Source organism: Merops nubicus, unplaced genomic scaffold (genome assembly GCF_000691845.1).
Source record: "Merops nubicus isolate BGI_N331 unplaced genomic scaffold, ASM69184v1 scaffold1004, whole genome shotgun sequence".
In the NCBI taxonomy this organism is placed as follows: Eukaryota; Metazoa; Chordata; class Aves; order Coraciiformes; family Meropidae; genus Merops; species Merops nubicus.
The window spans coordinates 49,857-67,199 of record NW_008603352.1 but is presented as its reverse complement, the minus strand read 5'-3'; the positions used below and the strand labels follow the sequence as shown (position 1 = coordinate 67,199).

The 17,343-nt window shown below is 48.1% G+C and overlaps 1 protein-coding gene across 1 annotated transcript in view; it reads left to right on the top strand.

Moving 5' to 3' along the window:
• Nucleotides 1-317: 317 nt before the first annotated feature.
• The window catches only part of LOC103771329 (collagen alpha-1(XXVII) chain-like), a gene marked incomplete at its 5' end in the record, with an annotated part of 42,924 nt that continues 25,898 nt past the window's right edge, over nucleotides 318-17,343 (top strand). Inside the window, 3 exons of the mRNA XM_008938620.1 lie at nucleotides 318-388; nucleotides 5,424-6,865; nucleotides 15,856-15,909. Coding sequence (XP_008936868.1) covers nucleotides 318-388; nucleotides 5,424-6,865; nucleotides 15,856-15,909 — 1,567 coding nt within the window. The remainder of the gene's footprint in view (nucleotides 389-5,423; nucleotides 6,866-15,855; nucleotides 15,910-17,343) is intronic.

Here is a 17,343-nt window from a genome sequence, read left to right as displayed (position 1 = left end):
GATGACCTGGCACTGGTGACCCTGCATCTCAAAATACTGGCCTGGTTCTTGTTCAAGGCTTGATCAACAGCCCCTAATACCAGTAGGAAAACCTTCCACTGAATTCCGTGGGCTTTCTGTGACTTTAAAGTAGCAAACCAAGACCTCAGTTGAAAGCAATTGCTGTTCTGCTGGGTGCCTGTTTTCCACTTCTCAGAGATGTGTGGGCACTGTCACTGACTCTGCTGGACTTGTGATCAAGGAGAAGACCTTAACAAGGGCTAGGTCGTTACTAATGTTGTAGAAACTCATTATTTTTTCTTCTCTTCCAATTTTAGGGGATTTTACTTCCTCTGGACTGTATTGTGTTTTACCTGGTTCCTGGGATTCACACAGGGAAATTCTGAAGGTAAATGACACTTTTTTTCCCCCCTCTCTCCTCTTTCAACCAAAGTAAAAGCCGAGTGCTTTGGTACCAGTTTAGGACCATCATTTATTTAGTGATGTCTGAGCCTAGTGCACAGAATCAAATACATTTATTGCTGATCATTGCAGGACTGATGATAGAGATGACACAGCTAACAACTGGCAAAAGAACCAGGTTTTTACAGGTGATTACATGCCCCACAGGATTCTCAGAAGTGCCTGTCTGTCTGGTGGAACTGGGGGGAATGAAGCACTTTGTGTCTAAAATGTCACTGGCATCTACCTGCACTTGCTAGGACTTAACTGCTTTTGGAAAGAGCCCCTTGAGGCTGGGGCATTAAGGAGTTAAGTGCCTCTGGCAGACAGGTTTTCCTTGACTTGAATGCAACCCAGTTTTGCCTGTGCAGGCACATAGGAAGTGGCACATACAGAAATGATGTGAATTCTAAAAGTAAAAGCAAATTTAAAGCAGAAAAATTCTACGATTGATAGTGGAATGACTCCATGTGGCTCAGTCCTGTGCAGTAGGGGAAGTATTCTGCAGGGGAGTGATCATACACCTTCACTCTGGTCTTTACACCTCTTCTCCAGGCTTTTCCTTCCACTGCTGCTGGGGACAGAGCAAAAGGTTGGGGTACAATAATCTGTGACCCCACAGGAGGAGATAAAAAGCTTCAGATTCAATAAAACCAAAAATAAATTCATCTTTTACAGTTGGTAGCAGGAGCTGAGAGTCTCTGCAACATCTGTTTGTAAAGGAGCCGTCTTCTCTTAAAATAGAAACACCTCTTCCACATGTCTGCTTTACATGGGTACATGCTGGAACTGAACAGCTTCCTCTGCAAACAGTAGACAACAATAAGTGGACTAGCAGGCTCCAGGGCTCTCCTCTCAGACTCCAAAACATGAAGGAAAAATAGAAAGTTGGTCAATGCTCAGCTGTAAGCCAGCCCATGGAGCACATTTTTATGGGGGAGGGGGGGAAGAAAATACATCCCTGCCATCAGCAATTTTGAAAAAACTCATATTTTCCAAATTCTGCTTCAATGTGAAAGAGGTGAACATCTGGCTGAATTACTTAGTCAGGCAGTTTTCGGAGCAAGTTTTATGTCAGCTCATAAAGAGGCAGAACAAATACTGTGTCTTGGCGCCTCTTTTTTTTTTTCAAGTAGGTTTTAATATGCTGTTTAGATTCATCTCTGTCCATCATTTTACTCCCGTGAGAGTTATGGGATGGTGCCATGTCTTTTGATTGTTACTATCAGTCTAAAGGGAACTTCTTCTCTTCACTATTTCCGCATTATCTTGGCGTGGTAGATAACTCCCTTCTGAGATACTTTCTCTGTGATAAAGGAATCTTTAAAAATCTTGCTTGGTCTCCCCACAGTCAGAGCCAGGCTGCTCTTCTGGGTACCAGAAAGCAAAAAAAAACCCCATAATTCCAGGGAAGCAGAGGCTGTAGAGAAACATTGGTGAGCCGAGACTGTTTTATCACTTGGGATTTCTTGGCGTGGTAGATAACTCCCTTCTGAGATACTTTCTCTGTGATAAAGGAATCTTTAAAAATCTTGCTTGGTCTCCCCACAGTCAGAGCCAGGCTGCTCTTCTGGGTACCAGAAAGCAAAAAAACCCCCCATAATTCCAGGGAAGCAGAGGAAACATTGGTGAGCTGAGACTGTTTTATCGCTTGGGATTCTCAAGCATCAGATTTACAAAAGCAATAAGAGCTTGTTCGTAGAGCTGTGTGAGGATGAAATTAAGCCAATGCTGTGGGCTTTTGAAAACACTGCAGTTATTACTGTAAGGCTTAGGGATCTTCCTGCACACTGGAAAATCAGAATACAGAGGATGATTTTTTGGTAAGTGTTACAAATCCAAAAGATCATGAGGTTAGTGAGTTCATCTGCTGTGCACTGACTAAGGGTCTAGGCAGGAACTTTGGGAAACGCAGCATTTATTCAACCCAATTTTAGCTGTGGGCATAACATCTCAGCTGCTGGAATTTAGAAAGCTGCAAGTGATTTCTTTCCTGCCTTTTGGCTTCTTTTTCTTATAAAGCATTTTGCGTGGGGGGAGGGGGAGGGAAAGAAAGAGATGGGAAGGAGAGCAATAAAACATTTTATCCCCTCTTTCTGAGATGATCATGTGGTTGTTCAGGAATCTCTGTGCATCCCACTTTATGCAAAGAGTCTGCTAAAAATGTTTTTCCCAGTTGCTCAAACGTTGCTACAGGAATGTTGCAATTAGCTTCAAGGCACCTGGGACCAGGCAGCTCTAGGCAAATGGTTTTTTTAAATAATGTGTTTTGATGGAAAAATCTACAGAGGGAAAAGTTTGAAGGGGAAAAAATGCTTTGCTAAACTTGGAGCTACTTAAGGAAGTCAAAATTACCTTGCATTTTATGTCAGTTGATGACATCCTGTCATCCCAGGGGATGTGCCCCACCAGCCCGGGGCAGTCGGGGTGGAATGGAGCAGCAGACGGGCTGGGTGCAACGGAGTCCTGAGCTGTGTGCCTGGACCTGCTGCTGGAAAATCCACATCCATGTCCTGTATGAGGTCTCATTTAGTTGGGTTTTGCTTAGGCATCTAGAATTTGGCTCTACCTTAGCAAGTTTTGATGGAAAGGAGTGGTTGGGTTGTGCTTTTTCCCCTTAAGCACTGTTGGATGCGGTTGCTAGCGAGGCAGTTGGATTGGTGTCACAAGCAGCAGCAGCATCTTCTGTGTGAGGCCACATCCTGATGTCTCTGCAGAGCAGCTACCAAACGAATAGCTCCTGGAGCATCTCTGCCTGGTACAGACACACCACTGTCTGTCCCTGGGAGAGAACCTAAAAATACATGTAGAAGCTGAAAGCGAGAGTCTAGCTCCTAGTTTAAGTGGTAAATTTATTTCTTTAGGGCTAAATTCTGATGCCTTTGAAGTCTGTGGCAAGAGTCCCACTTGCCTTTGCTAAAGCCAGGCTTTGGCCCTTGCTATTTCATGGGCTCTGGAGACTATCCAGTATGAGATACTGCTGTGATTCCTCTGTTCAGTGCAGGGAGGGGAAGGCTCTTTGAGGGACAAGCCCATTGGATAATATGGCAGAAAAGCACAGTGGGGGACTATGGATTTCTTGTTATGGGAGAAGTACCATGATTAACACTTGCACATGCTGTGCAGTAAATTATCCCCTCTGCATAGGGTGGGAACATTTCCATCCCCTTTCACATCTGGTGCATCTTCTCCAAGGTAGTTTCTGCTAGAAAACAAGTCAAGCTTCCTTAAAAAAAAAAAGGAGGTGGTAATAAAGCTGAACTCAGACAAAGCAAATATTGATTGACCTGTTCTTACATTCAAAAATGGCCAAGATTTTTGCCAAAGTCAAGGAACAGAGGTTTTCTCGTTACTCTCCTCCCTTCCTGGCCAGCCACATTACAGACCTCAGACTGGCTTGAGCCTATAACCCTTCTGGCCAACACTGAGGATCTATTTTAAGTGCCAGTTCTCCAAATATATTGGGTATTATGCTGAATATTTAATAGCTAAGGGTTAAAGAGGCCAAAGGCCCCTTTAGGGAAGGAGTTAATTTTTTTTTTTCCTTTGGAAAACCTTTGATTTACTTTGTCTTTTAATATAGGAAAGCTGCAATCCCATGGTGTTAGCTGACGTGCAGCCGTGATTGGCACTGCTGCATTTCTGACCTTACCTTGTGAGATCAGTGTTTGGGTTATACAGCCCAGGCTTGCTTCCCCAAAGAGCACTTAAATATGAGAGTTAGCTGGTCATCAAGTGCCGGGGGTTGCATTTCAGCAGGGAAGAAGGGAGGAAATACAGTTAACCTGACTCATTTTCATCAGTGCTGGTGTCATGGTAATCATTATAGGCTTACCTCTGTCTGTCTATACTATGTAGGTAACATCTTTTATCAGAACAAATGTTCAAGCTGGAATTGAGAAGCTTTGGGATGCATGAGCACCTTTGTTTTTTTGTTTCAAGTCTGGACACATTTACCTTTGCAGCTTTTCTCACGTAGACCTCGGCATCTTCCCCAGTTCAGTAGTTCAGCTGAGGCTGCTGCCAGCTGGCTCCAGATTGTGTTGCTGTTGCCTGCTAATCTGCCTTGGACTGCGAGCTGTGTGACTCCTGTTAGACCTTGGGGCCAGAAAGCAGAGGATTCGGCTTGTCTGTCCATTGCAGGCTTCTCCTGGAGTTGGTGGAGAAACACAGGTGCCTCTGGACATCATCCTGTCCTGAAAAAAAGCACCTAGCTCCTAAGTGACAAATTCTGGAGGCAAGTCTTGCCTCCACTGCTCAGTGAAAGCCATAACCGATTTCTCAGCTCTTCACAAACCAAGTCTGGTTCCTCCAGCCTATGAAAATCATTTAAGTCTGTAAGGTGATCCACTGGGAAAAAAAAAGTACCACTACTGAGAACCTGAAGTCATTCAGTGAAATCTAGGTGCAACTTTTTCATGCTGGAAGGCATCTTTGCTTCCCTAAACTCTCCAGAGCCTCAAAGATCAAAAGCTGCTTCTCACTAATTTGGAGGCAGGCAGATAGGAGGCTTTTGCTCCCTTTGAAAGTTCTGTGTTCCTTGCCTTCCGGGGATATAAAATTTTGCAATCCCAGCTCGGTCTGTTGTTCAAATTCCTTTCCAGCTGTGTGGTCAGTACTCAGAATTAAATCCCAAAGAAGTGGGCTATTGGTGCTCAGTGGGAAATTTCCTTGTCGTGAGGTCAGCTCCCTCCAGAACATCTGGAGTTGGTTGCTGGTGGGACAGGGTAGCCAGCCAGATGCACCATGGAGCTGACGCGTTTCGGCAGTTGGTGGTGACCCAGTTGAGCGTGCACTTGCTCCTCACAGGACATGTGCTGTCCATTCTGATTGTTTCAGTGCATAAATGTGAGAGGATGGTTGGGGTTTCCTGCACGCTCTGGCCTTTTAGCATAGACTGGTTTGACACCTTCCCCCACCTCACACCTACCCAGCCCTTGGGTTGCCCATCAACTCACATTTCCTTGGTGCTTCCCTTTCAGATGTGGACGTTCTTCAAAGACTGGGCCTGTCTGGGAAAAGGCCATCGAGCGGATGGTCCTCCTCACGTACAGTTCCTCAAGGAGTCATTCCTTTCAAATCAGGGGTCATCTTCACTCAGCGAGCACGTGTCGAAGCACCGGTCGGCACCATCCTCCCCGCGGGCTCCAGCACTGACCTGCTCCTGGTGCTGAGCCTCTGCTCCCACCGCATCAACAACGCTTTTCTCTTTGCTGTCAAGAGCAAAAAGAAAAAACTGCAGCTGGGGGTCCAGTTTGTGCCCGGGAAGATCATAGTGTATGTGGGCCACAAGCGCTCTGTATATTTTGATTACAATGTCCACGATGGCCAGTGGCACAATATGGCCATCGATCTCCGTGGCCAGACAGTCACTTTATTTACTTCTTGTGGGAAGCACAGAGTACATGCGGATTTGCATTTTAAAAAGGACGAGGCATTGGATCCATACGGATCTTTCCTCTTTGGGAAGATAAACCAGCACTCCGTGCAGTTTGAAGGAGCCATCTGCCAGTTCGATATTTATCCTTCCGCCAAGGCAGCTCATCATTACTGTAAATACCTGAAAAAACAGTGCAGGCAGGCAGATACCTACCGGCCGAACCTGCCTCCCCTCCTCCCCATCCTGCCCAGAGATCCCAGCGCATCCCCCAGCACCCCGCAGCAGACGGACCGCTCGTCACAGGGTCTGAAAAACCTGACCACCGTCACCCCGTCCTCGGCGTTGGGCAGGGTCACCACACCCCTCAGGACTCGGGGTTCAGGTACAACCACCATCACGCTGGTGTCATCCCCACCATCGCTGCCGAGACTGACCACCAAGGCCACAAAAGTCACAGTGGCCCCACCTCCAGCTCCATCGAGTACTGAAACACAGCCGCCCACCCGTCCGCTGCCGCGGGGGACGGTGACGACCCTCAGGGTGTCTCGGCCCACTCCCGGCACACGCACGGAGAAAACTCCCCCTCCCACTGCCAGAAAGGCCCCACCCACAAGCCAGAGCCCTGCCACAGCCAGAAGGAAGGAGTCCAAGCAAGAGACCAAAACAAAGATCAACCAAAACCCCACCGTTGTGCCTTCTGCAGCACCCAGGACTGTAAAGCCAGCGCGGAGGATGAGTGATAACACAACCAGCAGCGTCCACTTTGTCACCCTGAAGGAAACCCCCCCGAACCCAAACAATGGGCTCGTTCCAAAGAAGCAGGTGCCGTCCCCCCCCAGGAAAGCGGATCCTAGCAACGTCCCTCTGGTGTACACCAAACCACCCCTGGGGCCTGCCCGGCCCGGCCTCAGAGCTGGGGCACAGGCCTTCAACCTCACAACCCCCGCTGCCACCGACGGCTATCAGATCTTTGACCCCCTCGGACCCACTCCGTTTCCATTTTTACTGGGATATCCAGGAGTGAAAGGAGAGAGAGGACCTCAGGTAGGTTCCAGCTCTTGCTGCTAACGATGCCCTGTCACGGCTCAGCTCAGTGGTTGGCAGCCCATCACCTACCAGGGTTTCTGTGGAGCTTAGCTGAGTGTGACAACTCAACATAGCGGCCAAACAGACATTTCTGATGATCACAATTCTAGCATCTATCTCAGTGTAAACTTGAGTGCTTTGTGGTGGTGGATACCCCTTAAAAGTGTGTGGTTAAAGCTGATGCTTAGTGTTAGGTTTAAGAAAGGGGAGGGGGGGAAATCCCACCTTCCTTCTTAGAAGTTGCTGGTTAAGATTTTGATGGCCAGTTTGGGGATCTGTTCCACACCCCTGGTCACCTTCTGAAGAAAACCCGGATGCCTCAAAAATATGCCACAACTTAACTATTTCTTCAACTTAACTATTTCTTAACATTGGTTATGAATTTGTTTTGTACCTGAAACTCAGGTTTCCATTAAAGTGCCCCACTTCATCAAATGCAAGTACAGACATTGCTACAGGATTTTTTATAATGAACTCTCCTCTATTTTTATGTTATTACTTAATTTATTTTTTTATTTCTCAAAGCCTGAACTTAAAACGTGCAGCGTTTCCTTTATAAATTTAACTACAGCATTCCACACACAATAACCACTCTCAGGGTGTATATCTTGGCCATCGTAAAAGCATATACACATTTTGTAATGCTATAAGCAGTCAGGCCACAGTAATTATCTGCTAGCTTTTTTTTTTTTTTCAAATACAAGAATGCAAACAGGATCTCTAAACTGGCCAACTTTTGGGAGAATTTGGTGTTCCAACCCAAGCTTTCTGCTATATTGTGTATGTGAGAGAGAGGTTGTACATGTAAAATAAGTTTCTCCCAGACAGAGCCTGTGGTTGCCAAGTTCCAGACTAGAGCAAATTTTTACAGCTGACTTCTTAAAATAGTGGAAGAAGGGTTTACAATGGAAATATTGAGACTGGCTTAAGGAGCACGATCAACATCCCTTGTGTCTGCAGATGTGCTGCTCATTGTTGCAAGCAACACCTCAAGTGCAGTGGTGGTTTCACGAAGCCTTCAATGGGTGCTTGGTCTTTGTGCTTGGAGAAGTTTTGCTAAAACCTTGAGTAGAGAGAATGAACTGTGGTGATTTTGTCTTTGGGCAGTCTTTTGTGTTTTGTGGAGAGTTGTTTCAGGAATATTCCAAGACTAATTTGGCAGTTGTGGACTTCTCTTAAAACACGATTTACCTGTAAGGGGTAAATCTGGTTGGCCCACCCTAAGCCCAGTGAAATTCTGGGCTTTTCCACCTTTTTGCATTGTAAGTGTCATGAGGGTCATCAGACTCCAAGCCCCCACTTCCCCCTGCAATTTAAAGAGCTTATTAATGGAGTGGAAAATCCCTCTCAGCTTGTGAATCATAGCAAAGAGCCAGATTCAGGCTGTGGAGGGCTGGGGGAAGAGATGGCAGGATTTTTCCATCCCATCTGAGAACGACTAAAGTCTCGAATTGAGGGAAAGGAGAACATTTTGAGGCTCTGTCTGGCTTTGTCCTCTTTGACTGCTGGAAGCAAAGTCGGCACTTTGGGAGGGAAAGGTCATGGCTTGGCTGGAGCTGGCTGCCGTGCGGCACTTGATAGCTCCTCTGACTCACTCAGAGATCTCTGTACCATACAGAGACACATTGGATGGCTCTGACATGGGAAGGGAAGGAGGAGAAAAGACCGGAATGGGGATGACATGTTGAGAAATTAATGTAGCACTTCCATGGCCAGACGAGCACGTTGCAGAACAAGTGCTGATAAATGCTGTGTGCTTGAGTAATTACCTGGCGCCGTCCCTGCGCTGCTGGGCAGACGCTTGAGATGAGGTCAGTGCAGCCCTTCCCGCTCTGCTCTGGGCTGTCACAGCCCGGCACTTCCCCTGGACGGGGCAGGTTGTGGGCTGGGGATCTCATTCACAGAGGTGATTCATTTGGTTTCCCAGTCCTGTTGCCTGATGCGAGGTCTCTTTGAGAAGCCCATTGCTGGGCAGAGCAGTGTGTGAGGGGCGCTGCCTTCTACCTTGTCAGCGAGGATTGGGGCACCTTGGCAACGGTTCCTGGGCAGGCTGGCACCCAGCCAGCAGCACCCAGCCTGTCCAGTTTCCATACAGAGAGAAAGGACCACCTTTCATCCTGATCATCCCCAAACCAGGATGAGTGTGGCAGCCACAGGGTGAGGCAGTGACGACTCGGGCACTGTGGTCTCTGCACTGTTCTGGGTTTGTGAGTGCAACCAAAATAACCATGGGATAATCTGAGCTGTGCAGGGGGACACCACCTCGAGGGAGGTGTCTGTGAGGTCAGGGGAGTGCAAGGGACTAAAAGGATCTGTTCACCTAGCAATAAAAGGCAGCACCCTCCATGGATAAGTCTGTCCTGAAAAGGCCACCACGGTGCTGTGCAACAGGAAACGGAGACGCTGCGTCCCCCATGCAGCTAGTGGCAGAGCATTAATTCTTCAGGAATGTTGGGTTTGCTGGGCAGCTGGAGGAGGGAGCATAATATGTTCTTAAAAAAGAAAAATTTCTTGGGAACCATTAATAACCACAAGCATTTGGGATTTCTGCTCTAAATTTCGTTTGGAAGGGGGGGGGGAGTAGCAAAAAGAACACCCAAACATCGTGCTAAGTCAGTTAAGGCAGCACTGACTCAGCAGCTGGCAAAGGTCCCTCTGAATCATCCCACAGCACCTCGCTGGAGATCTCCAGTCCCTGTACAGGGCCTTTGCTCAGCTTGCAGAGCACCATGACCCCAGCCCACGGCTGCCAGTGGCTTTGACACACAAAAAAAGAAATCTATATGTTGAAAAACAATCTGTTGTTGCCAGCATGTGAAGCCCGTGTATGGCCATGATGTGAGAGGTGTTTGAGCCCTTTGGTGGATGGGATGTTATTTGCTTGTCTGTGCCAGCAGGAGGTTTGACAGGGAGGTTTAGGGGGGCTGTCGCCCTCCTCTGACCCCCAGCACTGGGATGTGTGTGCTCTGTGTCATGTGGTAAAGCTGCAGCAGAGCCCTTGCCCAGGTGCATCTGGGGTCTAGCTGGGTTGTCCACAGTGCCCTCCAAGTCGGACCTTTCTCCTCCTATGTAATTCCATAGGTTTTTTTGCCCCTACAAACAAAAACAACAAAAAGACAATATTGTCTCTTTTGACAAGTGTCTGAGGGTTATTTTTAGAGCAAGAAAACCATACCTGATGCAGAACCTGCAGAGGAGCATGCCGAGTTCACTTAGAGGCTGTGGAAGCAGTGAGTAACACAAGGGGGGGGAAGAAGGAGCACGTTTCCAACGACTCCCCAAGTATCCAAGTCGGAAGAGTCCTGGGCTGGGTGTGCCAGGAGCCTCCAGCTCCCACCCGACCGGCACGGTGCACGGCCAGGAGCCCCAGGTCCCAACCCTGGTGGCAGGAGGCCCGGCTGGAGGTGTGGTGTTACCCTGGCAGGCAGCCTCCTTTCAAAGGCAGATGTGTTTCTGAGTCTAGACTGCTCCAGCTGCCATCTTCCCCACGAGCAGTTTGTCTTGGAGCCCAGCTCCTTCCATAAAGAAGCAATCCTTGCCAATTCAATCAGTGGGTAGGAGAGAGAGGTGATTTGGAACGCTGATAAAATATGAAGTGCCTATTTCCAGTCTTCCTTGTACCAGAAAAGGCTACTCAAGCTGACAGTCTATGATAAATTAAGGAACACACAATGTGTTTGAATGTCTCTTAATGAATGAGTCATATTAATAAAAAAAAGGAGACCGCACGCTTTGTACAATACATGGGAAAAGTTTTAGCCTCACTCACACAGTTGGATCGTAGCTTTTTTAGCTCGTTTAACCAGAACTATCCCCAGAGGGAAGTCTTTTTGCAGGCAAATGACTTCAAGCATCACAGAGCTCTATTTGCATAAAACGAAGCTGATTTTGAAGAGCAGTAGTTGAAAGTGTGATGGAGATAAATGTGCTGCAAAGGATGTAGGGATGTTATTGTACAAATATGCACAGATATTTCTGTAAATCTTTAAAAATAGGGAGTGAGTGATAGAGTACAGGATCCCTCTATTTCTTCACACTCCTCCAGACTTCCTTCCAAGGTCTGAGGTTGCTCAGGGGTCTGCAGAGCCTCATGCAGAGGCTGTTCCTGAAGTGTCTCTATAGAAAGGCTGCTTTCCTCAAGCTAGAATATGAATATTTTGTTATACGTCGTGCTGCTATTCTATTAGGAATCCAGTTGTGGACGAGGATTTTTCTGTGATAGGTGTTGTACAGACCCAGAATAAACATCTGTTTCTGTTGTGGAAATCATATCACAAGACTGGCTTCCCATCAACATCTCAGTTCCTGCCAGAATGATGAGGGCCTTTTCTTTTTAGACTGGTTGAAACCCAGATGTATCCAAATTTAATACACTAAGCCTGTCTTGGAGAATAAAGTAACCAAAGTGATGGATTTTTTTTTTTTCCCCAAAAATTGTAAATTTGTTTTAGGCAGTACTTCAAGCCAGGTTTAAGTTTAGGTCCTGTCTCTGTCTCTGCCCAGCACCTGGCAAGGACAGAGAGGTGAAGCAGGGTTGGTGTGTCTTTTGGAGATGAGGTGTCTTCTCCTCCTGGGCAGGGGACTTTTAGTTCTAGTTTAATTTTAGTGCTGCCCCTCTAGCAGCTCAGTCCCTCTGTGCTGGTGCTTTCCACACACAGGGGGCTACACTGGGGGGTTGTGGCAGTGTCCCTGCATGTGGGGTGTGCCTCGTCTTCCTCTGGGAAGAAAACAAGACAGATTCTCTGTCTGCAGGGGTAACGTCACTGCTCAGAAGTTGAGGCCAGAGCGGGGAGAAGCTTTGATGATTTTTTTGAGCTCCCTTTTAAGTTGGGGTTTGCCACATTCATTAGCACCTGAGAAAGAAGAACGTTCTCTCTTCAGTCATTGCAGTGTTTTCCCATCCTCTGGGATGGAGGAGAACTGTGCCACTAATGCTGTGCAGGGGAGGCAGGAATGAAGTGGAGAGACCCTGAAGGATAGATGAGTCAGTCTGGAGTGTGCACAGGAACAGGAGCTGAGCTGTGTCCTGAGCCATCACCAGCTATTCATTCACCACTGCGCTGAGCAGCTGCCCCTGGAGAGACGACTGCAGGAACACTGTGCTATCTGAGCGAGCTGATTCAGTACTCCCTGCAAAGGAAACGAGTCATTTCCCCACTCCCCAGCACCAGTTCCTGCACGGGTTATGTGTTCCCTCCAGCCTGCTCCTGACAGGTTCAGCCTTGCTCAGGTTTGGGGATCTGAAGGCTCCCAGCAGCACTGCTGCGGGCGGGGGAAGCAGCCTGAGGAGGGTCACGCTGTGGGGGAGCCAGGGGGATGAACTGGCTGATCTTGGCAGCCAGAGGACACGGTGAGATTTCTCCTGTCCTCGGGGCCCGATGCGTTTCCCTTTCAGTCAACTTAGCTTAATTTTCCATTTGCAACTTGAAGCTCAAAAAGCTAGGGGGAAAAAAGTCCCTTTTGCGCCAGAAAGTTTCCCAGCAGCAGCTTAGAATAAATCCTGTAATGATTTGGTGGGATCAGTCATTGCTGCTAATGCTACCGTGGGAAACTGAGAAGGGTTAAACTTTTATGTGGCTGCCATTGGGGAACTGCTCAGGCTGGTGAAGAGTTCAGCAGCTTGGCTTGAGAAGAGAGGGAGAGTATCTGCTGCTGCCACGTTTCTCCTTCATCTCCCGTTCTGCTCTGTGTGATAAGAGGGTGTGTGTTCTCTGCCACCAGCCTGCAGAAGGGAGTAGGCAAGAAGCCAGAGGGACAAGAGCCCAAGTGCTCGGAGAGCAGCTCGCTGCAGGAGGTTGTCAGCTCTGCTGATCTCATGGAGCATCCGTGTGGTGGGAGGGCTGGGGCAGAGGAGCAATCTTCCTCCAGCCACCAGGAAAGGAAGCCTTCCTGCTTCTCAGAGCACTTCCCACTGCTCCCTGTGGAATTCCCCAGGAATGCTCTGGAGGGTACAGTGGAAAGGTCCACGCGGGCTGTGTGTGATCGGTTTGACCCCTGGATGGGGGTCTCTCTGGGGAGCGTGGGCACTGTGTGGACCCCACTCCCAGGCAGGCTCCAGCAGCTTGCTGCATGGTGTCTCGCTGGTAGACACCTCTTCCTCTCTGTGACTTGGAGTCACACGTTTGAAGTGGGACCACATCCATCACCCGTGAGTAGCTGGGCCCCAGTCCAGTCCTGTTCTCTGGCTGCCTCTGCAGATGTGGGTTTTGTTTGGGGTGTGTTGCAGTCTTGCTCTCCCCAGGCAAAGCCTGACGTGGGCCTCTTGCTCAGGAACTTGAGCTGGATGGTGCAGAGGCACGTGGACAGGGCAGAGAGAAAGGAGTTACCTGTTCACCCAGCTACCCCAGGCCTCCCATGTGTGGTCACACTCTTGCCTTATGCTGTCACCATAGTGGCTGGCACCTTTTAGCTACTCATCCCACAGTCACCTTATTCCTCTTACTCTTCAGGAGAGGAAAAAAAAGGAAAAAGAAAAAAAAAAAGGATGAAGGAAAGGCAAATTAAACCAAAGCAAATTGAGAGTGACTCCTGAATTACATACTGCTCTTTCTGTGCTGGTCCAGCTAAACACATTTCCTTTAACCCTATATTCCCACTCCAGAGCAGGTATTGACTCTCTCCTTATTTTTGTTAGCTTCAGTTTATTCTGAGCAGCCCACCCATTTGGAGAGGGTTTTTGCTCAAGTGGCCAAGTACAGTTGCAGCTGCTGTTAGCAGGAAGGTGGGAAATGTCACCTCAGCTCTGGTGCATGGGGAACGCAGCTCTCTGATGGTTGCATCTCCTCTTTTACTTCTCCTGGGGGTGAATGGGGATGGGTTTTGGTGGGGAAGAGGTTAAAGACTTGAACTAATCTTTGGTAAACTCTATTATCTGTTCCTGCATCAGCTGCATCCGTGTTGATAGCTATCTTCCCAACTAAAAGGGCAAGGGGATTTTTTTAATAAAAGCTTGGATTCTGGAGCACAATTATGCACGAGGCTTTAAAACCCCTACGCCCATGTGTCTATTTGCACAGCTCTGTAATTGCATTATGCACGGGGCCCTGAGCTGGCACAATGGCAGGTTAAAATGCTGTGGATATTGCTAAAATGAGGGTCAGCTCTATCAATGAGGGTTGTTAATGCAAGGACCAGTAGTCCTGTGTTAGCCAGCAATAAGCCACTTGCAGAGGGGTCAGATGAAGTGTCCCAGGCTATAGAGACTGGAAGTCTCCAGGACAGGCAGCAGTGTTGGGTAGTGGCATTGAGTGACAGGGCAGGAGTCCATCCCCGTGTGTCTCAGTGTGGGGCATTAGCTGTTCTGTGCTGTGTAGGCTCTTAGACTTTTAAAATAACCCTTTTCTTGGCATCTTTACTATAGATAGAACCAACAGACCAAAACCAAACTTAGGATTCGTTTGATCTCCTGACAAGTTAGTAGCACAGAGACCTGCCCTGGACTTTGCTTACTCCTCTCCTGATTTTTTTCCTACTGTGCCAAGTTTGACTGGATGTAATTTTTTAAAAGATCTCTTTTACACAAATTAATTTGTTGGTAATATTAGGGAAATGTTTATTCACTGGTTACCTAGATGGTTCAGGCAAGTTTTTTCTTTTCCAAATCTTATCCTGGGCATGAGATTTAGGGTAAGGATTTCCAGGGTTTGGTTTTATTGTTATTAAATCATGCACTTGATGACTCCTGCAAACTGCATTAGAGATCATGAACTTTTCCCCCTTCCTCAGAGCCAGCAGCACACCTCAGAGCCTGAGCAGCTCTGCTGGCAGTCCTGCAGCAGCAGCAGGGTCAGCAGGCTCCACTCGGGACCACCACACATGTGAGGTCTGACAGAGATGACCCACTGGGGAGGGACTGAGGCTGTGATGGGGTCAGGACAGAGTCCCAGGGCTGTCGCTGCACCCACTCGTGCAATGCACCCACTCGTGCAATGCACCCATCTCCCCCCATGGAGCCTTGCTCCTGCCCTCCATGCAGTTGGAGAGCTCGGGCTGCCTTCCAGACATCCTTCAGCCGGCTGCTGTGCATCTCTCTCCCCCCTGGACTCAATGAAAACTTGTCTTTTGTAGCAAGCTACTGGAACATAAATCCTCTGGGAGACACTTTAATTAACAGTTATTCTTGTTAGACATATTTGGCTTGGGGGAAAAGAAGATTTGAGGAGGAGTTAGGGTTGCAGATGGCTTTCCAGAAATCCAAATTCTCCGGTCCATTGAAAAAAAAATGAATAAATAAATGAATAAATTCAAAGGAGTTCAAACCTCATTAGCTAAGTATTCCTCTCCTAACCCATTTCAGATCAGTCCACAGCTGGGGGCCTGATATCTCCACTTTGTTCTCACCCTTTTCCAGGAACCCCCACTACTCTGACATGTATGAGTTGGCCTCTCCTACACTACTGAGCCATATTTAAGGATTTTTATAACACAGCATTTTAAAATATGAAGTGCTGGGATGAGATTACGTTGCAACTCGTGTAGGAACCTACAATACCAAGAGCTATATGAGCTGATATATGTATGTATGTGTAACCACACACAACGTCCCTCCCTCGCCAAGGTGCTAACACTTTGCTCCTGTTGTGTGCTAGCACATGGCAGGAAACTCCAGAGCTGGGGGAGGGTTGTGTTACCTACCCCTGTGTTACAGCACGAGTCCAGGAGAGGGGAAGCAGGAAACACAGCTGGGATCACAGGAATGCAGCCCGAGCAGGACGATGTGAGCAGTCTCTACCCAGTGGAAGCACAGGCTGCTGCAGATGTTACTGCGCCTGCATTTTTATCCCTTATAGTAACAGCATAAGCTGAAGGGAAATTCTGGCCCTGGGGTTGTAAGTGGCCCTTCTCTCCAGGTCTTCTCCAAATGGTTGTGTTATGGGTCTCTCTGAAACACTGTCAGGAGCACAATCCTGTTATAGAACTGTCAATAATACTTATTTTTGTTTTCCTAGGGTCCACCAGGTCTGCCGGGCTTACCAGGACCACCTGGCAAGAGAGGCTCCCGAGTAAGCAGCTTAACATTTTCTGTCCTTTGTACTTGTATCTGCATGTCCTGCTGTTCCAAGGGCTGTTGTATGGTCCTGTGGCTGACTAACAATTGCTTCAAGCTGAACTGTTGAGGTCTGGCCTTCCTCCTTTCCCTCATTCCCTGTGAAGGGTTTTCAGGATGACACTGGTGATTTGCAGCCTCCCTGAGCTAAGGCTGGGCCTCAGCAAAGGCTGGGGGCCAATGTTTCTAAATGGCTGTCAGAAGAATGAGGACTGTGTCATTTATTTCCAGTATCCATTTCTTCTTGCAAACCCAATGTTAATAACAGTTTTGGTTGCTTTTTGTTCTGTCCTTCACCCTCCCCAGCTTCCCAGATTGCTCCCTTTGAGGTCCTGACTGTCACTATGCTTCCACTAGTGGGACCATGATCTAGGTCGACACACCAGGATGAGGTTTTCTGTTCCCCAGACTGAGACCTGCTTTCTGACTCCTTTTCAAGATCTAGAGCAAAACATCTTTGTTGTTCTACGAGATCCATTGCAGATTTATGAGTTTCTTGCTCCCCACATTAAATTCTGATGCTGGTCTTCAGACGTTGAGTGCTGCATTGAGGAAACATCTGGTGCTGAGTGCTGCAGCTTTCTCACAGCTAAAAGCTTTCTGCATTGGCCTAGCTGCAGAAGTAGTCTCCCAAGGCTGGGCAACATGCCTGACCTGGATACACTTAAGTGCTGGCACCGTTCTCATGGTAGCATGGTGCTGTCCCACGAGGTATGGTCATGGAGCCCATTTCCTGAGCACTGAACTGATGTGGGTTGGGAGTCAAGAGGTGCAAGTGTCTGAGGCTGGAAGAAGGGAATGTTTGGATCTGTGATCCAGGCAGCATCCTGGCCTGGCAGCAAAGAGAGATTTCCTCACACATACTTGGCTAAAACTCAACCCCACGTAATGTCTTTAAAGAACAACCAAGAGGCTGAGAGCTAGAAGGCTGTGCCTTCCCCCAGGACACTCGGTACAGTCCTGTGAGATAAACACACCTCCTTCCTACAACTGTAACAACCAAAAGCTCTGCAGGACCTGCTGGAGCCTGGGCAGGGATATCCACAGCCCTGAGCACTGATTTGGGCTGTAAGTGTAAGGCACTAGCACCAGGCTGACGTGTTTTATAGACGGGACAATCTGTTCCACTTCAGGTTATGTTCTTTAGTACATAACATCAGCATGACTGGTGGTACAGCCCCAAAGTCCTTTGCTTACAAATACCTGAGCAGCCACCACACCAGCAAATTGCCCAGAGTTTGCAGTTCTTGGCAAGTCCCCTTAAGGCTTAAAATTTGTTCTTACCCCAGCTTATTATTCACGAGAGGGGTTTGGTGCCTCTTCTGCAATCCTGTGGTGTGCAAACTCAATTCCATACGTGGAGACCCCAGCTGCATCCCCTGCCTGCTGT